General features: G+C 36.9%; 1 protein-coding gene across 1 annotated transcript in view; it reads right to left on the bottom strand.

The window, feature by feature from the left end:
• The window catches only part of PTPRK (protein tyrosine phosphatase receptor type K), a 397,462-nt gene that overhangs the window by 35,466 nt on the left and 336,781 nt on the right, over positions 1–25,215 (bottom strand). Inside the window, exon 14 of the mRNA XM_042815147.1 lies at positions 1,167–1,305. Coding sequence (XP_042671081.1) covers positions 1,167–1,305 — 139 coding nt within the window. The remainder of the gene's footprint in view (positions 1–1,166; positions 1,306–25,215) is intronic.

Below are 25,215 nucleotides of genomic sequence, written 5' to 3' on the forward strand. Positions count from 1 at the left end.
TTCTTCTCCAAGTTATATATCTCCAGGGATAATTGTAAAGAGGCAATAAATTAAAAAAATCTAATGGAAACCAGTGATTATAACATATAGAATGATCTTAGGCACAATTGTAATGTTTTCTTACTCTTTAAAAATAATAGAAAGCTGTATTTCAGAGGAACATTTGAAACATTCACAAATATACCCTTCATCAAGGATTCTAACGAGGGAAAGGGAAGGCAGCGCACAAACACCTGGAAGACAAAGGTCTCATTCTATGCAGGAGTGATCTGCGCACCGGGAAGGGGACAGGCTGGGGAAAAGGCAAACAGAGGGGGAGTTTCTATTGGGAGCTACGGTGCTACGACTACACATTTACAGAGCCACATCATGAACTTTTATGCCAGGTTAAAAGAGTTGCAACTACTGGGGAGCGAGCACTCTTAAAAAGCGCCCGAGCAGCGCTGGAGCAGCAGCTCACACTCAGCAGCAGCGCGCTGTGCCGAGCTCTCATGTTACAGTTCCCGCAGATGGCGCTATTGCTTATTGTCTAAGAAAGCACTAAAAAATTAAAATTCATTCAGATTAATACACTTTTAAACAATTTCATGCACTAAGGAGTCACTAGATAATTTTACAGTGATGTGGTATGACTTTTAAGAAAAAACTAGGTTTACAAGAGCATAAACAGAGGTATAAAATTACATTATTTTGCAAGTTGGATAATATGAGGATACAAACAAGTCATTAGAGCTGCATACAGCAAATCAAATTCATTAGCTGATTACAACATAAAAATTGCACTAAGTTACTCTTTTTATTTTTCTTCTTCATAAATAAGACCCATTAATTTTAATTCCACCCATTCTAATATTCTGTACATTCCTCCAAGTGCAACTTAAAACTACGCAGAAATGAGTAGGTTTGAGAAAATGTGTAGTTATCGGATCCCAAACATCAAATAAAACACTCTTTAAATCCATCACAAGAACCGCAGGAAAAAAAAAAGATAACCAACAAATAATCCAACAGGAAATACAATGAACTCATCCAAAAGTTGACGTGACGTGAGCTACTGGACCCCAGACTACTTATTTATTTATTTATCTAAAGACCTGTGAAAAAATTCCTTTTAGTTATTGTTTGATATAGAGGAAAAAGCAAATTGTCACAAATAATTTTCTTACCTTTTTTTTACAATTAATACGACAACAAGGAGAAGCAGGATGAATACCAGAATTCCAGCACTTATTCCTGCTATTTTCACCACCCGATCTGTCTGCTTTGCTGGATCTGGGATCACCTCAGGTTCTTCTGTTGCTGCTGCTAAATTAATAAAAAAATAAGTTGCTTAAATTGGTAAGTATTAGAGACATGAAAATTAACATTCATGATAATCTCCAAATATGTGCTCATATAGAAACCAGTATACAGACACATGTATTGTGTTTATACACCTACATATATATATATATAGATTTATGTACTTCAATCTATATGCCATACAAATCTGCAAAGTCTATTTGTGACTATGTGTTTATATACAGCTGTGTATATGTAATTTTGCATGTACAGAAGTGTTGTACACACCTGGGTTTACAAAGCAGAAGTACATTTTTACGGAGAAAATCTATCAACTGAATCACCCTTTTCTCCTTCACTGTTAGTTCTACAGATACTAAATATGGAATATTTAACATGAAATAGCAAGATTATGTAACTTCTGAAGAGTAAATCAGCATGCTGCCAGCACCCTACACTGTATAGTCCTTTTCTCTTACACACTGTTTCAGTTCACCTTTGCTGAATAATTCTCCTAGGAGCACTTAGTCTGAGTTCTGCATTCTATACCATAAATCCATTTTACTGTAAGTGTGGCTTGAAGTTTTGATTTTCCCCATAAAGCCATCCACAAATCCAAGCCTAGATTCAGTAGCAGTTTTATTTCTGTGTATAAAGAAAAAAAATAATCACTGTTCTACACACAGAGATGAAGCCATTCTGCAATTCAGTTGAACAGGCTGAGGCCACAGGTTACAGCAGAGAGGAAAGCAGAATATTCCAGTGTGCACAGCTATTCGGTCTACACCTTTCTACATCACAGCCTAGTGTACAAAGGATCAGGAACATGGGACATTTCAGCCTGGTGGAAATATCAAAAAGTATAAATAAATTTCAGCTGGGGGTAAAATCCCATGAGGTGTTTACTTGTAAAACAGCAAATAGCTCCTCAGTTTCCTGGTTCCTTCTTTCTAACTCTGTGGGGTTAATGCTTTGTCTTTTCCCTGCTCCCAGCAGAGTGAATGTGAGCTCGCTCTCTCTCCCTCTGATCAGTTCCCTCTCCTCCAAATGGCACACGCAGCAGATGCCACTTAACCTCTCCCCTCTCACAGCAGTCGCATGTGAGGTATTTACAAGTCACTGGTAATATCATGTGTACATCGTTACACACAAAATACCCTTTATGTTGGAACTGAAATGCTTCTCAGGAAATGAACAAAACCAAAAAGAATGATAAACTAGGTAAAGCCCCGCCAGAGAAAGACTAAAATTTCCTCAAGAACTGGCCCCAAGTTTCTCTCAGAAAATCACTGGAGTTGAGATCTGGGAGGAGTACGACCCAATACTTTCTGATTTTAGCCACATTACTCACAGCACTTCAATTTGGATTGGTGCAGGAAGACATTTTTGGAGGAGAAGGAAGGATCAGGTAGTATTAAATAATCATTCTTTATTACTTGCTTATGTACCTGCATCTCAGCAGTATCTGAATCACTCACTAACATCTTACACTCAGGAAGGAACATGCTGACTTCCAGACATCCCTGCAAAAGCCAGGCAGACAGTGAGAAATCTAGCAGTGCTTTAATAATAAAGCTTAAGATTTCATCACCATAATAATCTTCCTCTCGTACAGCTTGAACTCTGTCCACTGAGACATCTGAAATGCATCACAAAATCATTAAGGTTGGAAAAGACCTCTAAGGTCATCTAGTCCAAACATCCACCTACCACCAATACTGCCCACTAGACCACAGCTCTGAGTATATCCTTTTCCTTAAATACCTGCAGGGATGGTGACTCCACCAGTTCCCCAGAAAACATGTTCCAATGTCCATCCACTCTTTCTGAGAAGAAATTCATCCTCATATCCAATCTGCATCCCTCTTGGTGCAATTTGAAGCCATTCCCTCTTGTTCTATCACCTCATCACAATTTTCTTTCAGCTAGTTGTAGAGAGTGATAAGGTCTCCACTAAGCCTTTTCTTCTTTAAACAATCCCAGTTCCCTCAGTTGTTCCTCATAAGACGTGCTACAGACCCCTCATAAACTTTGGTGCCCTTCTCCGAACACACTCCAGGGCCTCGGTGTCTTTCTTGCAGTGATGGGCCCAAAACTCAACACAGCACTCAAGGTGCATCCTCATTACAGCTGAGTACAGGGGGACAATCACTTCTGCATTCTTGCTGATTGCACTATTTCTGATACAAATTAGGATGCCATTGGCTTTCTTGGCCCCCTCGGTACACTCACTGCTGGTTTAATTTCTACTAACTATCTATCAACACGTACAGATGTCTTCCCTCTGTGCAGTTTTCCTGCTACTCTGACTCAAGCCTGTAGAGATACATAGGGTTGGTTGTGACCCTTCCCCTTTGCATAAATACATGTCGTAAATACATGTCCATATTCCTGGTGGACTCAATACTGGATATTTTGTTTGTATTATATGTTGTTGAAGTATCTAGGGCAAGAGTCAGGGTGAGGAAAGTGATGTGTGTAGCTGCATACACTCAACACACACACAGGCTAGAGCTAGTGCTATATATATAACCATATGATGCCATCTAAAAGGACATGCTAGAGATGATTTTTAGTGTGGAATTAAAACAAGATGTTTAAAATTCTAAACACTTATAACCCACCAACTTGCGATCTACTGAGCTGGATACAGTGAACATGAATGAACATTTGATAAGCAGCAGAGTCAAAAAATGAATCAGTAGAGTCAAAACATCAGTGAAAGATCAACTATAAATGGCTTTATTTAGGAATGGAAAAAAGCTTTGTTCAGTGTATGGAATACTGAGAAACAAAAAGGACATGGGAATGGTGGACAGCAAGAATACTGGAGCATAGCAGTAGCTGTGGGGTTTGGAGTCACCATGAGTACCAAAGGAGTGCAGCTGAGAAGCACTGAGCACACAATGAGAAATGCTGCTCAAGCTGCAGAACAGGAATAGCTTGCACAAGTGATTTAGTTGTGTGGATGGATGGAGATTTGAGGCCCCATCTCTGAGACATTTCAAAACACAAATCACAAGAACTGGATGTGACCTGAACATGCACTTTAAAAGCCAAAGACTCAAAGATCTATCCAAAGCACACACTTCAAACGACATGAGGATGGTGATATTTCCACAGCAGTTTTAATGAGAGATGAGAGTAAAGGGAAGGAATTAAGAGACCTATCTCAGCTTCCCTGCAGAAAGATAAGACAGTTGAATCTGGATATTCAGCACCTGTTCCAAACGTAGTTTCTTGTCCATGTACTTAGAATAATGACAGAGAATCAGAAGGATATCAACTGCTTGTCCACTCATTCTGGTTTCTTTACACGAATGGGTTTGAAATAAGAGACAGTAACTCATTCTGTTAACTTTAATACTGTTTAGGAGACAAAGCTGCTGCCCACTGGAAACATACCAAAGAGTCCTAAATTAGGGGAGAAAAATTATACTGAATATCTTAGGCTAGGCATGCATATACCAATGGTTGAGTACCATATACCCAAAACATTGAAATTTACTGTCAAAACACTATCCTTCTCTCTTGTATCAACAGTGAAATTCCTTTTGATGTAAATGAAGCTAGGATTATTCCATGTATGTTTTCAGCCACAGATAATATATACATTCTCTAAGAAATGATAAGTTTAGAGAGTATATGAAAGCAATTACAGATATAAATTTCTGCAATATATTACATGTATTTGCACTGTGTGCACATTTTTTTAGTATTCTGAGAAAGCCATTGAATGTAGCATAGTATCCTTTAATGACATTCAGAAATTTGAAAGTTTTACATATTATTTTTGTTTTAATTTTGATATTTCATTGATTTATGCCTCCTATTGCCTCTGCTATAAGAAAGCAATTGTACGAGCAGTCAGACATATGTAAGAAAAATATGAAAGGAAATAAAAATACACAGGGAATTTTAAAAATTCTGTACATGTAACTGTGTTAATTAGGAGATGCTGAAGCAGCAATGTTCCCATAACTGTGGTAAGCCTGCACATTTTGATGAACTAAGAATATACACAGACTTGCCATAACAATGCAGCCTTGCCAGAGACAAAGAACCATATGAGTGTACTGCAAAATTTCAGTGACTTGTGTGAACTTACACATATAAACTCAAAGGAATAATACAAAGAAACCTGGTGCCTGTTTTAACCCCCCACTACAAGACTGTGCCTTCTGGTTGTTAATTGCTCAAGAACAATGTGGGAAGAGAAACTCGTGACATTTACTCAGAATTTGCTTGCTATGCCTTCTAGACTATAGGACTGCTAGGATTTCTCTTTCTCTTAAGCGGCTGTCACACAGGCTCAGTTGTTGTTTTTGCTAAATGAAATAACTCAACTACAGCAGGAACACAGCAGCTTTCAGGCTAACTTTTGATGCATTAGTTCCCACCTGAGTACATGTTATTCTTAGTGCATTCGGCTTAAAATCTCAAGTTGTTTTTTCTTCCCATTTCTGATACTGCAGCACAGTAGATGACTGTAGTTGGTCCCTAAGTATATGTTGGGAAGACAAGTTTGTTCACTTATCATAGCCACATTCTTTATGATTTTCTACTTCTTTTTCATGTAACACTTAACCATTAATTTTTTCATTTTTCCGCTTTTATCCATTTCTTCCTAGAAAAGGACTTCCCTACATTACTGTTAACATACTTTCTGCATGTAAGACTAGATAACATTATTTCATGGTTTCTCTTCTAGTGATTTAAGAACATAAAAATAATGAAATTTAACTACTGCATATTTCTTAGTAAGGCAAAAACTGTAAAAATTATTCAATTTATAAAAAATCTTGCTGTACTGATTCCTAGCATTCTTTTTTTAGCAATCTAGTCCTCAATCCCTTCTGATACCTCGAACAGCAGACTGGATTAAAAGACAATTTATTAGTTCAAAATAAAGAACCCAGCATAATAACACAATAGTAACAGTGATCATAGGAAAAGGGACTCTGTATCAGCTTTTAATTCCTTTGTCCAATCTATCTCTAATAGGCATTTAAATAAGTATTACATTTTACAGTATCATCTCACATTCGTGCATTACTATCTTTTATACAATTTGACCCTACAAGTCTTTACCCATCTCACATAAAATTTGCAGGAAGATTTTTTGATTTGACATAGGGAGTAACTATATTCTCCTCTGCAAGACCAGCTAGCTACACAGATTTACCAGCTGAATTGAGAGGGGAGCACTTGATTCTTCCTCTTACCAGTTTGACTTTCATATGACCTAATGAACAGTAACAGTAATCATATTCCACGGACCTATTCACAAAATTTGTAAAATACTTCATCAAGTGATTTTGGCTCTGTACATAACCAATAATTGTCACCAAATAAATAGTAGCTTTCCTCACTTTTTTATAGATACTCAAAGGCTAGTCAATCAGCTGACTTCCAAGAACAATAACATGAATCTAAACTGTAAATAGAGACTAAGACTTGTAACATTCTCAAATACAGTAAAATTGGTGAGATAGAGTCCATCCCATTCCCATAAATTTCTGTTGTATTCAATTCCTCTAAAATTTCTTACAGTGAAATTCCAACACCCACTTCTAAAACTGACTAATATTCATCTCTAACTCTTAACGTGTGGCATGAGAAATTAAGTCATGGCACATATTGCCTTCCCGTCTTCTCCTTCCTTCTGTGGCTCAGAATTTACAAATGGCCTTGGAAAATTGTCAGAAAATTTATGAGACTCAGCACAAAATCTATTCACCTACACCTTCCTAAGGAGGTGGTGCTGGAATGAATACAATGCTATTCTACTCCATCATCCAAATGAAATTATTCAGGCAGAAAACTCTGGTAGAATTTCACAGGGCTGCTTGTATGGTCCCACTTGGAGAATAGCCAGCCTTCGAAAAGACAGCTTTTAAATCAGAGGTTTTGAACATGATTTTATATGTAACCTTCTTAATGTACTGTTTGACTCTCTTAACATTCACAGTATTTTATACTGGGTTTCTTTTCTGTGAGTTAGAGAAGAAACTCTGTTTTATGCATGGTTAAACCTTCTATTTGAATATACTGTATTTTCTTTGAATGTTAATTTCTGCTTGTGGCAGGTCTTTGAATTCTCACAAGTAGTGTTACTGCTGCATAGTTTGATATTCAGAGTAACTGTTCAAGATAATCTGGTCTGCATCTTTGTTATGTGGCACTCAAAAACTTTTAATTAAAAATGGGAATGACGTCTGAATGAGTTCAATAAGGTAACATCAGGATAACATCAAATAACATCAAATGAAATTGGTGCTCCATCCAGCTCTGGCAAAATGTCAGCCTACCACCTGAGAAAAGTGTTCTTTGAGAAACTATGTGAGATTTTCTGATAAATATTTTCTTTCAGATTGGTCTGCCTTGCATTATAATCATCAGCCCACAAAGACCATTCTGTCTCTATCAGTTTTGTTCTGCTGTTGCTCTGCTAAAATGATAATCACTGTCTAATTAAGAAAATTTTTAGAAGTCTGAAAGTTAATTAATAAATTCAACTTCAGAGAGAGGAGATTCATAACCCCTTTTAGCTTAATTACTTTAAAAAAAAAAAAGCTGATTTTATGTGTTGAAAACCTTAGGACATGCTTTTGTAGGGATCAGGGAGATGAGCTATATACCTTGTTCCAGCAAACATCACACACAGTTTGGCATACTGCTGGCCTCTTTTGGGAAAGGTTTTTCTCTAGGTCATAAATCGAAGATACTGATTGGAAGCAAACCCCTACAATTCTCCCTTCTCTGCTTCTTCCAAAGAGCTTCTTTTTCAAGTCTTGCTTCTGGGAGATAAAGTCATGCCAAGAATTCACCAGAGTTTGAATACATCTAAGCTGCTGTTTTCAGAACTCTGAATTACAGCTTTTTAGTGTAAAGCTACTAAAAAGAAAAATTGTATTTGATAAGGAACTGGAAATAGGATTCCCTCAGTTACGCTCTGAAGTGTCAGGCATCACCAAGGTAACAAGGGGCTACATTTGTCCCATGGAGAAGAGTTTAACAAGCTCTGCTTGTGGAAAGGGAGATGGCCTGCACCACCAGCCTCCCGGATCACGCTCATTCTCAAGGAGGATGGAATAAGGTGATACTGAGATGAAATGTGCTGCCACCACCTCACTTTGTTCTACAAACCCAGCACCTGTTCTTGCCCTTGTATGCATCCCTAGCTACAGTATAACAGAAGCTACAAGTTGGGTCTAGCAGAGGGGGCTTCCAGACCTTAAAGCTTTGTGATATTGTAATTTTAGCCCTTGTATGGACCAAAAAAATTAGATGCCACCATTCTCCACGTAAAAGTCATTGCTGCAGAAATTTCATTGACCTATACTGAAAGAGCTTTGTGATCCCTCTTAAAAGGTGGAAAGAAATACAGCTTCAAGCTAGCCTCTAGTCAGATCTGGAATGTAAAATGTTATAGAAGTTAAGCTCAAAAATTGTCACACGTAGCTCTGCATGTAAATGCAGTATCATGTAAACAGGTGAACATCTGCTTACACAGTCTGCTTCCAAATAATGCAGAAAAATAGCTTGAACTCATGCTACTAAATGTTTTTTAAATTATGCAACTCATAAATACTTACATATATTTTTAATCAATTAGGCAAACCAGCACATCATATCTTGCCATATAACAGTGAAAATGCTAGTTGGAAATTCCAATATATTATATAGAGTTATATATAAAAGATATACATTATTTTGATGAGTCACAGATATTGAAAAAAAAAAACCCAACAATCTTTCCTTTTCCACTCTCCAGGACTTTCAAATCAGTCCACTGATAACTAGTACTTTGTTAGGAATCTACAAGGAAAACAGAGTTTGATGAATTGTCTTCTGCTAGTAGGGACTGATACTAAAATTAATCACAGAATCATGAAATTGCAGGGGTCAGAAGGGACCCAAAGAGACTGAGGACTTAAAGTTCACAATGACCACTTTGAAAACAGCAATGTCTATGAATTTATAACCAATCATGAAACAGTTGACCTTAAAAGATTCAGAAGGATCACGTGAAAAAAGTGCTGAATCTGTTTGCCACGCTAACCATGAAACCCTGGACACCTGCAGATGAATAGAGCCTAAGTAGGAACAATGCTGAGAAGACAATGTTCCAGCAACACACTCTACGCCCTGCTGTCCATAGGTCACATTAAAGAACAGATTTGTGCCTTCAATATATTTCTGCTGCATCTGCCACTAACACATCCTACTCATGCATGTGCTTTGTAGACACTTCATTATAATACCGCAAAGACAGGATTTAGGTACATCAAATGAAGATGTGTGGTGCATCTTGAAATTTACAGATTGTACAGCTTTTGGTTTGTAAGCTGTTACACTAATGCAAGAGACGGCAGTTTATGCAGACACAACTAAGCTAGCTTTAAGTGAGCTGATTAAGAATGCAGCAATATTCTCAGGACACAAAAACCTCAAGGTGAAAGCACATGTCAACCATGACAGTGTATTTTACACAGGGGTATAATGTAGAATTACACTTTGCTGTTTTAACCAGGATAAGACATCAGGCAAAAAAAGTGAGCTAAGACTTCTGAAATGGCCCCTTTCAAAAGCATGCTGGAACAGGACAGATGAGCAAAACTCCTTGGTGTGTTTTAGCAGTACTGCTAAAGAGATGGATGACTCCTGATTGTGGCACACCACTAAGTCCTGGCAGAGACGCACTTTTGTTTGGAAGCATCATTTCCAAAATGTACACAAGTAATATTAAACTGCAGTTAGGTCTCTGCAATGGAAATCTGATTCTTCTGTGAAGGAATTAGAGTCTATTTATTAGTCTATCTGACATCTGAAAATCCACGAGACAGACAATTTTCACCCCTTCCCTCCTATTCTATCCTACCTTACCTTCAAAACAAATGAGAATAAATCTTTAGGAAAAATCAAGATCAATAAGAACCAGAACATATTTTGCAACTCTGGTATTATTTTTTCAGTCTTTGGAGTTCGCTCTGATTTTAAATTCAAAATCGCAACCAATAGCAAAAAACATTAATTTGTGCCAGAATGCAGCCATAGGGTTTCCTTGGGAATAGAAAATGCTCGCTTCAAAGCAGCAGATCTCATTCCATAACAGATGCATGTTTGAAATGCTGGAGAAATTTGAAGAAAAATGTATTAGGCACTTCTCTTGTATCAAATTCAGGTTAATTTTCTGTCTTGGCAAAATAATCAGTTTTTAGAACAAGAATTCCATGAGCCAGTTGATGTAATTCTTTCAGTAGATAATACTGAAGAGAGCTAAATACTCACACAAATTCTGTAAAGTATCAAAATGACACAATGGAGTCTAAAATGGCATCTCCTCCTGATTGTCTGGGAAAAGATACTGATAAAGAAGGTTCCCTGATACTGATCCACTTGTTTGCAGCTACTTAATAATCACATGTTGGATGGACTGCTATCATTACTTCAGGTCACTGCGATTACTTCCTGTGAAAAATTAAGGCAATGTCACAGTTTCATGGCTTTTCATCAGCATTCCAAATCATAACATCGTGCAGTGCACTGGGAATTAAAGAGCTAACTTTGCAGTTATGTGGATGGTCTATACACTTCATGAGTTCTGGTCTCTTGGTCTCAGAAGAGAAGAATGAACTACAACCCCCCAAAAACTTCATTTTTCCATTTCCGTTTTCCATTTGAAGGGAAAGATAAAACAGACTGGGAGTCATAAGACTTCTCTTTTTGCTCCCTGGCCACTTCTCCTACAGCAATAGTAAGGACTTCAGTTTCAGAAACTCTCTCTCTCTCGCATTCTATTTAATAGCTTCAATTTCAATCATATTGTATTATATTGTATTACCTCACACTGCGCTATTATATTCAGTAAAGTTTTTTTTCCATTAGCTTGTTGCTGCTGTTTTCTTGTCTAGGCCCATATTCCTACCTTTTCCCTTTCCCCACCCCTTCCTAGGGCATGTATCCACGGGTCCTTCCACCCTCTCATCATGGAAACCAAGCCTAACTGCGACAGCTACTAAGGAGGAACAGAATTAGGATGGTTCCTTCATGCTTTCAAAAAAAAAAAAAAAATGCATCTGACTCCTGACCAACATAAATGGTGCCTGGAGAGAAAAAAGGCCTCTCCAAGACAATAATTTTCTAATTTTTGCTTTGTGGGTGTGTCCCACTTTTTTTTCCAAAACAACATAGATTAAAGTTGATACAGTGCTAAATTACTATTTAATAGCAACTATCCATTAATAATATTCCAGATTTTTATTGTCACAACTGCCAACCTTCAGGATTTTTTTTCCTGTAAAATGTGGTGCATTTTCCAAAGAACATTAAAGGTAATTATAAGCATCCAGAAATAATAATAATGAAGACATTTTCTTTCACATTCATTCTATTCTTCCACCTAGAAAATTTCTGTGCAGCTTTTTTAGTCATACAACACTTTTCTGACATGACTCAATGTCCATAGGAGTCCACTAGGATAACTAGGAACATCATAGGATGCTATGGAATGCAATGCCCATATCAGAGAACTGACTTCTCTTTAAAATCTTCCCATTTGAAGAGCACTCACTCTCAGAAAGTCACACTGCTAAAAACTCTAGAGAGGTTCTTCTGAACTCCCTACTACTAATAGGTGTTAAAACAACTGGAGGCCTACAAATGCAAGGGAAAGGCAAATATCCTTTTCCAAATCAACAGGATGTTATGCTGCTGCACATCACGGTGCAGTGGGATGCAAGTACTGTCTCAACCATTACTCTAATTATGCAGTTGTCCCCAAATCTACTTATCCAAATGCATCTGAAAGCTCTTTTGCCAGCAGTTTAAGCTGAGCCACCTGATTTTGCACCAAAATATTCAAACGGGAATGCTTATACATGCTTGTCTACCAGCTCTGATGTGGGGGCAACAACATTTAGCAGATTGAAAGCTTTGACTTCTTCAGCTGTATCAACCATTTGCAAAACAAACATGAAACCAAGCCTTTAAACCCTGTTTAAGAAGCCACAAGCCTGTTTATAGGCTTGTTTACTGCATTTGACATCTAGAAACGGAGCCATAAGCACAGTGAAAGCATTCAGATAATGCAATGATGACTATGAAAAAACACTGATGTTCCTAGCTCTAGGTTGATTGCCATTGAGTAGCGAGTTCAGATCAGGACTTGTAATGACATTAAAAGCATTTTGTACTGTGCCATTGCCTCTCTTTTCACAGTTGCATCTCCCTGTATTACTAACATTTCAAAGAAAATTTCAAGCTGGAGGAAGAGGTGGCAGTTGGACATACTGGAAGAAGAACACATGATCTTGAAAGAACATAAGAACATAGAAAAGTGTGTTGCCACTTTCTGAATCTCTGGCTTTATTTTTTCACATAAGTCTTGTTGCCTTCAAACCTTCAACTCCAATCAATTTCTCTTTTCTGAAAGAAATGAGACATTTTGTCATTTCCATTATTCAAGAAAATACACAACACTGAGATGGGAGAACCAGATGTAATAAAAAGCCTTGATGATTGAAGTCAGACAAATTTTTCATATCTGGTGCTACACTGCTTCATAAAAAGTAAAGAGTTATTTTTTAATTGCACAAAGCTTACTCTGGCAGAAGGCAGGCTGTATGAAAAATCATACTATATTGTGCAGTATGCAGAACTAAAAGATATCAGTTTGAAAGTGGATTTGTGGTCCCCTTGGCTGCGTGTTTGGTGGGTAGTGGAGCATTTAGTTGTTTTTATCCAGAAGATGAAATTAGCTGCTCTGTATCGGATATGCCTTGGGCTGTTGCTTTCCCAGCTAGCTTCTCTGGGAAAATACAACCGTAACAAAGAAAAAAGAATATATCTCGCAAAAGCTTCAAATCCACAAGGAAGTCAAAATAAATGAAGCCAACTATAACGCACAAATATTGTATTATGATTTATGTAATGGGTTGCCGGCAAAGAAGATTACTAGCATTTATGCTTTAAATCTGGTTTTAAGGGTTTTCAGACATTTGTGATCTGATTAAAATGTGACTGATTTGGAGGAGAAAATCACCTTAAACTAAAGGCGTGCCAAGAACTCTCAGAGATAAGGTGGCAAAAATATCTACATTGAGGCACTGAGTTTTGTGAAAAATGAGCAAAAACAAATTTGTATTTTAAAATAAATGTTGAAATTGAATTAAACTAGGATTGGCATGAAAACAATGTGCTCTGGTATTCAGAGACAGAGGCTAAGACACACCTATACATAGGCTCATGTAAATTGTCCCTTAGGCATAATGTGACCTGCAATTCAAAACACACAGCCCACTCCAGTGTGAGCTCCTATTTATAAGCAGGCATTCCTGACCATCCATGGTACATACAGCCTTCTTTTATTGAAAGAAGTGAAAAATGGCTTTATTCAGTGACTTGATATGACTATAATGAGTGACTCACTACACCAGTTTTTCCCTAAATACGAAGCAGTGTTATCTATCAGTTTTCTTAGAGACAACCGGCCAAAATTTTTAAGCTTGTATAGAGGAAGTCACCTTGTCACTCAGGCATCATCAACAGAAGAGATGATTTTCAAACAGCTTGAGAAAGTCTAAAGAATCAACTCTATATTCATATTTTAAATACCCACATTTGAAAAGTAACAGAGAAAGATGCATCTGGGGAAACATTAGCCAACCAATGATGCAATGATACTATCCTACAAACAACACTTCTTCTTGACTATGTTGTAATAACTAGACTAATAAGTATTACATTAAAATACAGTGCTATTCTTTATGATTATGTCTCTGTTTATGAAATATCTGAAAAGTAAAATTAAATATAACAGTGTTTGCATACCTCAAGAATTCAAGAAATAAGAAGTAATAAAATGTTTAAGAATTCAACATTAAAAAACTTGGGGGGACTACATCAAATTTCCTAATAAGAAAAATACTAAAACAGTTTTTGATCGTTAGAGCACTTCAGAAGTGTTTAAAGAACAGTTATTTTCAACAGGACAAATTGAGAAGAAAAAGGAAGAAATGAAAATGTATGTTTTGATCTAAATTAATATATAATTTACATTATTTTTGCTGCAAAAACAGTTCAAATAGTCAAATAGTAGAGAATCTATAGTATTTAAGCAAAGTTTACTAATTTGGAAGTAAATGCATTTACCATTACAGTGCTGAGAAAAGAAATAGTAATCTTTCATTTCTGTAGATTCAGGCAAAAATTTTACTCAGTGTATCTGATAAAGATAAATGAGACATTCAGTGCTCCCAAACTTGAACCAGAACAGGCATATTTGCACTTAGCTTCAAGTGACCTTCTAGGGGAAAATAATTCTAACTTCTTTCACTCACAAAGACTTGGGCAAAATCTGCTTTGAGAGAGACCTGGAGAAAGGGGGGAATGGATCCTGTTGTACATCTTCAGCTGTCTCATAAGAGGATGAACACGGTCCTAACAATGAGAGACTTGCAGGTGCTTTGATAGATGCACTGCAAAAGAATTAGAGGCAACAGACTTAACAAGGAAAAATCCCAAGCAGATAGCATAAAAAAAACAAAAAACAACATGACACACTGAGGATGGTCAAACACAGTGAAAGGGGTCCACAAAGGCTGTGGAATCCTTGTTCTTAGTAGACATTCAAAGCTTGAATTGACAAGGCCCCAAGCAACTTGATGAAACTTAAAAGTTGGATTGATAACTTAAAGTTGGATTCACAAGCTAAATCTGCTTTCAGCAGAGATTGGATTGGAAAACCTCCAACCTGAATTATTTCAAGACTCCTAACTTGTACATTAATACACAATCTAAGACTCTGTTTTTCTTATTGTCTAAGTAGTCATTATTTGTTTTCATAAATAAATATGCAAAGCAGTATTTCCCTGAAATGCAGAGAGGGCAGTTTTATTTTTGTATTCCTCCCAGTTTCATTATTTCACTTAGACTCACATTTGAGGCTTTTCAATGCTCTCACAATTTAAAAAGCAGCCATCTAAGGTTCAATGAGAGCACACACTTCTTAAAGTTGACTGTAGCTTTAAGCATCTGGCCCCAAGTACTTAACAAAACACTCATGTTCCAGCTTTGTAAAAGATTCTCAGTGGCCACTGATGGCCTACAGGGATGAATACTGCTCTCACATATCCTAGCTCTACATTCAAAGAAGTGCAGAAAGCCAATGGAGAAGAGAAAATGGCTGAACTAGTTTTTGCTTTCCAGAACATCTTGATCAGCTGAGGTTTCATTAACTGGAGAACAGGATAAAAAGCATCCTTTTAGGCTGCTGATAATACGGCCACATATCAGCCAAAAAAATTTACTGCCTGCAGCACTTGATTACTTTTGTCCCTGGAATGCTGTCCTCATTTCCTTGTGGACCTCTCCTTAGGGGCTTCCCAGGGATGGAAAAACCCTGCCTTAAGAAAGAGTGGGGAGATAAAAGAGTGGTGATTCAGGGTTTAACAGCAGAAAGACAGCTTGTGGCTAAAGGAGATGCCCTAGGTCTGACAAGAGAGTTAAAATGCAGAGACATGATACATTTAATGACAAAGGAAATCAGAAAGAAAAAGAAAAAATGTCTGGAAAACAGATATGTGGAATGAGGAAAAGAAAATGAACAAAAGAACTAGTCTATAAGAAAAAAACACACACACACAAAAAAAAAAAAAAAATCAATAAACCCAGCTGTAAAAAGGAAAACATCAAAATAAAGCATGCTGATATGTAAAAGGAAAAAGAGTAACAATTAATACAGGAAATGTTACAAATTCTTTGGAGTGATAAAAATAACTGTTTTTTGATTAAATCAATGATTTTTAATTGTGTGTGTCAATTTAAATTGTACTTAATTTGTATTCTGTTACTACATGAATCTGAGAGAAAGTAGATGCCAATGAAAACAGAAGCAAAACTAATTGTGAGATCTCAGTGAGGAAAAGAACAGACTTCTTTCTTTCCTGCTGTCAAACGGTACAATCCCAGACCTGTTAAAAATGCTAAATTTGTGGACTCCAAAACAGTTATTCTCTGTGCTGGTTATCAGTGAGAACTCAAGATGCTACCATACATGCTCCCATAACACAAAGTTACCACATAACTCCACATAAATTGTATTTTTTTGAGATAGGCAGAACAAGAACATAAATAGCACTTCAAATCATGGTTGAAATGCACTGTAAGATCTATGTGTAGTGGTCTGCAGACCGACCTCTGTCTGGTATTTATTACCTGTGGTCACACTACTAATTCCTCAACTTGAGGTTTTTTTTGAAATGTATGCTCCTTTCTCTTTCTTAGCAGTTCAAAACAAAACTGCTTTTACCCTTAGTGCTTTTCATAGTGCTTTTTAAACATGTGTTACTTTCTTTTTTCCTAAGCATAAAGAAGTTATTTCTCAAAATATTAATCACTGACCAAATTGAACTGTCTGAGTAGTCTACTTTTTAATTATTATTTTTTTTATTGCATGCATTCTAAGCACAGAAAAATTTGTTCATTTGCTCTAAGTATGAACAGGTTTTTTTTAATTCAAAGTGTTCCAATTTGCCTTAGTTATCTTGTGCATTTGTCTACTCTCTTCAGATCTGGGAAATCAAACATTTACATACATATTACTTACTAAGCGCCATCCTTCAAGTAAAATCTGTGAGGCTATGCCAGTGTGGAAAAAAGGAGGAATGGTTCAACCACTCTTAAAAGAAACCAAACTAATAAAAGGAATATCTCATATCTCTGTATTCTGCTTCATCACATGTAGTGAATAAAGATGCCAAATTAAACACTTCCAGTTCACATAAAAGCAATACCTACTGCAAAACTGCTTGATAATTTGTTAGATATATTGGCTATATGCTCTCAACAGAATCATGCAGAAAAAAATGTCTTATTTTCATTTATTTACAGCAGAATGTACTTATAGTAATAAAAAATACTGTATTAAAATTTCACAGACATTGCAAGTGATTATTAAATATGTTCGATCACCAGAAGATTCTTGTGTTTCAATTTTCTACCTGTTAACTGAGAGCTTATAAAACCTTTTCCAAGAAAGTAAAATACATGAAATGTTTTACTGCATTGCAACACGCTAACTAAATTTCACTTACTCAGCTCAGTGACTTAACATTTACTTAGGGAACCTGAGTTCAAAATAGGATTCATTCCACTGAACTGTCTTAATGCCAGTCTTAAATTTTGGCAAAGTTAAAAGCATCAGTGATTTTTAAGAAACTTTAATTATAATTGCTGACTGAAAATTCAGTGACAGCAACAGCCAAATACAAACTCTATTTTTTCAGGAGCCAAATTTTCCTAGTTTTTTTTTTTTTTCTTTTAATAGAGGCATATATACTCAGAAAATTTCCATTGGAAGTCAAGACTGGTGTAAGAATGACTAAAACAGTTTTATTTGTTTTTCCAAGTCTCTGCATGTGAGATGTCAGAGGAGGCCTGCCAGGAGCAAAGCAGGCCTTCATAAGTTGCCCTAGGGCTGAGCAGCCTCCCTGTAAGCACAAGCCTGAAAAAGCTGTTATCTACTGTAATCCTATGATACGCTTGTTCTTGATACTACATCATTAAAAGCAAATGTCCTTCTCCCCAAGTAATGCCACCACTAACTGACCAGAGGCTCATGCTCAGTGCCAGGCACAGATCTCTCCTGTGTTTGACCCATCAAATGCTCTATCAGTGAAACAGAATGCAGCTTCAATTTCACTGCTGTTTTTAAGAAACAAAAGAAAAAAAGAAAATTCCAGATGAGCTGGGAGTGAATTAGGTTCAGACAAGGGCTACCCCCTCCTTTGCAGACAGGGCTCCTTGTACACAAGGGGTCATTCCAGCCAAGATGAAATGCATAGAAATGGTTTTGAAATCACTGCTAACATTAAAACAAGCACTGAAGATGCTATGTTTTGGATGTATGGACATATGACTAAAGCAATGTTGATAGCACACTGATGTTTTAATCATGGCTGAGCAGTGCTTGCACAGGATCAAGCCTGCTCCCAGCAAGGACACTAGGAATGGGTCAGAGGTGGGGAGGAGACACAGCCAGGACAGCTGACCTAAACTGACCAAAGGGATATTACTTGTTATATGAAGTAGAGCCTGGCAACAAAACCTATGACTTTCATCTTCCTCAAGTAACTGTATCTCAGAGACCGGCTGGGCATCAGGTTGCCTTTGGGAGGTGGGGATTGACTGTCTCTGCATCACTTTTTTGTTTTTAATGTTTTCCTTCACTTACTAAATTGTTCTGTACCAGTTCAAAAGTTTTCCTGCTTTTGCTCATTTGATCATCTGGCAGGGAAATGAGCAAGCAGCTCTGCTGCTGCCTAGGGTCAGCTCACCACAGAAAAGCAGACAGATGAAAGAAATGAGCAACTATGAAAATAGTTTCGAATTTTTGAAAAGCATCAAAGCAATACAACTTATGCCACTGGCCATTCATACTCAGGTTGGTCATCTAAAAATAAAAAGTCATCTCTTCTCTAATTAACAACAAGCTATTTATTACTGCTCTGTTCAGTCGGTTACTACACTATAATTCACATGCCAGCTTCTTCTTGCTGAATCTTTAGAAGACTTTTCAGGTATTAAATTGAGACAGAGCACTCCTATTTAACAGCTGAAAAAACTGGAACAGAAATAAACAAGCCCGAGGTAACAAGGTCCTTACTCATGAGCTAAAAATATTAGCAAATAAAGGTAGTGTTTAGTTTAACCTACACTTTTCAAATATGCCCACTGTTTCCCCTCCAGACCAATACATACATACTCTGCCACTTTTACATCAAGGTAATGTAAGTTCATACCAGGCTACTAACCTACAAAAAGCAACCTAGATTTATTGGCAGTTCTTCACACTTTTCTTTTTGCTACACCCAATCTTCCACCTCCTTTTCTCCCTTGATTTTTTTTTTTAACACAGTATTTCAATCAGCTTAAGATTAAATGACTTGAATGACAGACTTGAAAGGTAAAGCACTCCAGTGTGCCACTACTTTTTTTTCTAGAGCAACAGAGGATGAATGAAAAGGGAATAAATGACACAGTAGTCCTTTTCATACCCCCTTCTTTTTCCAAGAGAATGCTTTTTTATTCCCCTTGCTTTCAATTCAATCCATTCACAAAGGATTAGCATAACACATCTTTTTATGCTTGTAAGGGTTACAGTTGTAATCGCTTCACCTCATCACTTTACTTAGAAAACCTGTCTCCAGAGGAGTAATTCGATTACTCATGACAATCCAACTTCTGCCTAACCAAATAGAAATTCATTATAATGCTGAGCTTGTGCATCAGTTTACTCTGACTGGATGGGAAAATAAAACCCAGCAATATGAATAGTTGGTGTGAAAGGAAGAAAGCTATTGTTGCATAACAAAAGACTAGCAACAAAAGACAGAACCGCTAGCAGAAATTCTTAGTCCCACAGGCACAGTAGCCTCCAAACTAGTAATGACCTGTATCTTTTATAGGCCTTGGTTTTCAAACGGGCACAGAAAGATAGGAGCATCAGATTGCTTCCAATTGACCAGTCTTTTCCAGGTACTTGGCAAGCATGTATAAAAATCTGAGACAAAGCATTAGAACAGACCTGAGGAATCAGATAGGAACAACTTCCGTTGGGTGAAAATACCTGAATATGCACATATCCTAATCCTTGCAGCGGCTTCTCTTGCCTTCTGCTTCTGCAGTTCTAAAATGTGCATGATGCAATCTGACTACATACTGCTTAGCAGTAAAACTAGTACCATCCTTAGCAACTGGCAGTTGATAAGGACATATGAAAAAAAAAAAAAGAAAAAAAAAAGAGGACAACTGGCATCTCCAAGTGACTTCCATTTGTTCATATGCCCACAAGCATGAATCTAAGAAAAGCTCATTCTGATTGTGGCACAGAAGGATAGCACTTGGGGGAGAAGCACAGATGCCAGGATCATGCCTTCTATTTAGAAGTAGAAAATTTCATTTATTTTATATTATTTCTTTAAAATGATTTAAGATGCCTAGACAGAATGGGCTAAGTTCTCCAAGGCAACATGTGTTATGCCAAAGGTTTAGGAGTATTAGGGTCCAGTTGACAAATCTTTAGCTGTTCGACTGGCTTAGGTCTGTTTTCAGCTTTCAGAGCCCATAACTATCTTCTCGATTGCTGTTTCTACAGATATGTGAGGATTTCAGCACAACATATGGGTGGTATTAAGGGCTTTAAGGATTTATAAATCTGTATAATCATGATAAAAACATATAAAGTCTGAAATATAGTTGGGGTTAAAATTCAGTACTACTTGTGGTCAAGATGAATGTTGACATGTCATATTTGCATTAAGAAAAACAAAAATAAGCATCCCATTGGCAGTGACGAAACCACTGCAGTAGTAACTTCAAAGTAACTGCAGACTTACTCATTGGAAAGTAAATCACTGTATTTACTTTAGTCTGATTTCTTTTTAATCTGGATATTTTTTACTTAAACTTAAATACTCTACTCTCTTGCATTCTCTTAGGCACTTAACCTTTATTGTGATATGTGTGTACTTTATGGTGACTGGAAATCAATAATCATTCCTTTTTGTCTTGAAAAACTTAGAGTATCCCTAAGACAGCATCTTTTTAAAATACCATCCATGGGAATTTACTAATAATCACATAGGTAAAAACAGGAGAAACCAGGTATGTGGAATAAAGGACAGACATTAAAAAGAAATAAAGTCCTCAGAGCATAAAAAGAACAGTTGGTTATTGTTTGCAAATTCCTGTTCAACATATTCAACAACTGCAATAACTATGCTTACTCTATAAGGACAACGTATTGGCATTTTTCTCCCTTTACTCTTTAGTTAAAACAAAACAAGACAAAACAAAACAAAAACAAAAAAACAAACAAAAACCACCCAGAAGGGAGTAACTCTCCAACAACAATCTTACACTCTGATCCTAGTGAGATGTCCAGGTCCAAGGGAGAAATCTACAGCTAGATAGTGAGCTGAAATAGTCCCAAGCGTTCAGCCTCATATTCAAACATATCTCAAGAAACAGACTGATTCTTTCAGATACAGGAGCATACGTTCTCTTTTGCTTCCAATGCTTTTTAATTTGCTATTGTTGAAAATTAAGTTAGAATGTTAATTTCTATAGGAGCATGCTGTTAAAAGAAATTTTGCTTACAGAAGAGGATATTTGACACAGTGTGCAGAGAAGTTAAGAAGAACAATGCTGTGTGTCAATGGAAACAGAATGTTTCTGTTTAATACGTAACTCTCAACAACAACAAAAAAAGTTGAAATATATCCTATTAAATGAAACACTAATAATAACAAAATACGTTCACAAAGAACACAGTCCTTTTGGAAGACACAGTGAAAAAGCCTCAGTACAAACATGAGAGCATCGATTCATATTTCATCTGCCTTAATCCAAAATACAAATTTTTAAGGATGTTTAACCAAGTTTCAAAAATCATAGAATCACAGAATGGCTTGGGTTGGAAGGGACAGCAAGAATCATCAAGTTCTAACAGCACTGCCACAGGCACGGCCACCAACCTCCAGATCTGGTACTAGACCAGGCTGCCCAGGGCCCCATCCAACCTCATCTTGAACACCTCCAGGGATGGAGCACCCACATACTCTATGGCAAGATTCATAGTCCAGTGTCTTAATAAGTTTTACACCAGGATAAGGAATGGTAACCCTTTCCTTCAGATGTTTAAAAGGAAGAATTAAGGAAGATGAATAAATGAACTTAAGTACCTGCATAAACACTGTGGTTCAGTGACTTCAAGTAGAATGAAAACTAGCTGACAATCTTTCTAAATTTTGAAATAACATCAAATAGTAAGACATTCAGTATTAAATCTTTAAAAATTACCACAAGTGAGTAACACCAAACAACCGTGAGTAAACACCTTTGCACCTCAAGAAAATTACGAAAGCTTGTTAAATTACCAGTTCTAATAAAATTTGTTAGAAAACTCTAAGGAATGCAGCAGAGTAGATTCAAAACAGGTAAGACAGTCCTAATTTAGCACAATGTGCAAAAACATATTAAGAATTAATCTGAGGTTTGCTCGATTGTGTGTTTTCTACTACAATAGGTCAATGAAACAGGAAAACATTTTAGATAATCTTGACGGTATAAATAAAAATTAGGGATCACATTAAAACAGTGCCTGTACTTGTGCAAATAACTGCTTTCCATATGTTGAGGCAATTTTAGTGTCAATTATGCTAACTGTAGAATTCACTTTCCTGCTCTCATATAGAAAAAGTCATCCTTTCACTTTTGTTAAAAACATACTCATAGTAGTAAAAGCTCCTTCAACAGTTCCTCCAGGCCCTCAATGATCTGCTTGTCCTGTCATTGCCTAATGATTCAAACACTAAGATGCACAAACAGAAAACATTTTAAAAATGCATCCTCATATCAGATTTAAAAAAATATATAATTTACATCTTCCGTATGTGTTCCTTTTAAATGATCGAGTCAGAAATACAATAGCACCAGCAATGCAAAGGCTGTGATTACAATGCTTTTTTCCCATCAAAACATAAGGATTTGGCTTTATTATCACAGAAAGAGATTCGCTTTCACGATACTGCAGAGTGTAAAGATGTAATCTCTTTCTCACCATATTCACTTATGCCACACAGCACCATTTTGATTTTATTTGCATGATACGATGGTGTAAGTATGTATTCTCTGTCAGAGCAGAAAATGTTCAGATGTAATTTCACACACTATGATACTGCTGACAAATAAGTGAGCATTTGCCTTAAACCTGCCCATTTACCACCTCGTTATGCTACCTCCGAGGTTTCCCTTCATTTTAACTGCCCATAGAAAATGGCTTTGGGCAAGTTGTTGCCCAACATGAGAATTAGCTGGGTCTGGAATAACTAGACCTACCATAATCTAGCTTCAGCATCAACAATCTGAAAGCAATTTAAGAGCACAGCATCCGAGGTAACATTCTGCAGTTTTATGGTAGCAAGGGCCTGAAAGCAGTGCACTGGAAATGGTCTGGATGCTTGATGTGGAGACTATAACTGGTCTGAGCTTTGTAGCCATACAAAGAGTGGCAACAACTAGCGCCTAATAGATGTTTACTTTTGTTTGAAGCCAAATGTCTCTCATTTCAGTCATGCTGCTTTAATGTCCTAAATACTTCACAGGCTTTTGCTACTCCCTGCATGATTTTGCTCTCAACTGTGCTGTTTTTAAAAAGTATGCTGCTGAAGTAGCAGAGCTGTTCACACAAATTTCTGTAGTGTACTCTCAGTGTAGACTAGTGCCTAAGGATATTTTCCATCACAGCAAGGTTAGAGCAGAATCTTTTTTTTTCTCTATGCTAATGGCCTGACCAAATCACTTGGCAGAAGGGGTGGAATAGTCAATAATATGTTGTCCACTTTCATATATGTGAATAAACAATATTCAGTCATCAGCAAAGAGCAAGTAACAAATGTCAGCAGATATGTGGCCTTTGATTTAATGTTCAGGTTAAATATTCTGTCGTCTGTATGGTACTGAATGTGGATACCTTTCCTGTTGACTCAACAAATATTAATCAGAAGTGGTGAAGGATGCAATCTGTTTTGTGACTTTGACAGTGAAGGGCTATGGAAGTCCACTGTGATCAAGAATCCTTTTATCACCACATCACTGTGAAACACAAAAAATATTCAAAGTCCTTCCCAGATTGCTGAATTTGCACAAAAGCCCCTAGGTGCTTCCAAACCACTTATACTTTGTATTTACCTGGCTACAAAAAAACACAATACCTGTAGCTGCTCTCTGCTCTGATGGGCAGAAACCAAACTGTTTCTACAAAGATTTTCCCTCCTGCAAAGTCCATCTGCATATCCTTCTGGTCAGGATTTTTCTAGAAATAGCCTAGTTATCATGCAACTGCCCATCAGAGTGGAAAGCAGTTCATGCTCCTGAACTCAAGAGCAATCATCTTCTTACACAGCTGACAAAGCTGACTTAATCTCCGTATTTGAGTAATTTGGCAGCAGTTCCAATCAACCATACCAAGCTGCTCTGCAACACATTTGACAGTCTTTAGGAAGTGCTACTACTCTTGGCGATGCTGCACCTTGTTTCTAGGTGGCTAACTGCAGAACTTCATTTAGCACTCTGTCAGAGATGACAAGCAAATAGTTTAATAAATTGTTGTAATGTTCCTCCCAACAATGTCGAACTACATTTCATTTAGTTAAACGTGTTTGAATAGATAAAGAGAAACATAGTGATAACTGATTTTAGAGCCATAAAAGGCTTTCACAAATATCAGTGACCATACTTCTAATCTAGATGTTGCTGGAGTTCTATCCTCTTTTGTAATGAAAAGACCTGCTTGTACTTCCTGTCCAGATGCACTGTAAGCAGCTTTACTGCTCAAAAGTATTTTGTCTAGTATAGGTGTACAAGCAAAATGGGCCAGTGAAACAAGTCCTATCAAAATATGACAGTTCACCCTCTCTAAACACTTGCAAAATTATGTCCAAATTCACTTAAGCACTTTTAATAATTTTTGTAGGAACAGTAAATTTCTACATATTCTTCGACAATGGATGCAAAACATCGACTGCTCTCAATACGATTAATAATGAAGCAATATTCACTATAGCTAGAGACCAAAGAAACCAGGAAATCACTAAAAAGCATATATACTTAGATGCTCCTCTTTCACTTAGAGCAGCAAATGACATACCAACCATTTTCTAATATTTGAATGTTAACTAGAAACAGCTGAGGTCTTACATTTGAAATGCTTACACTTTGGTTCCTCCAAGGTTTCTAAGGATTCAATCTGCTTATAGCATCCACACAAAGTAATTTATTAAGCATCTATGACAAAAGCAATAATGCAACATCTTGAAATCATGGAAAGCTAATATTTATTATATCTTTGGGCTCAGGATTCTCTCATGA

Source organism: Centrocercus urophasianus, unplaced genomic scaffold (assembly GCF_019232065.1).
Source record: "Centrocercus urophasianus isolate 14NV4802_14NV808 unplaced genomic scaffold, USGS_Curo_1.0 seq_10, whole genome shotgun sequence".
In the NCBI taxonomy this organism is placed as follows: domain Eukaryota; kingdom Metazoa; phylum Chordata; class Aves; order Galliformes; family Phasianidae; genus Centrocercus; species Centrocercus urophasianus.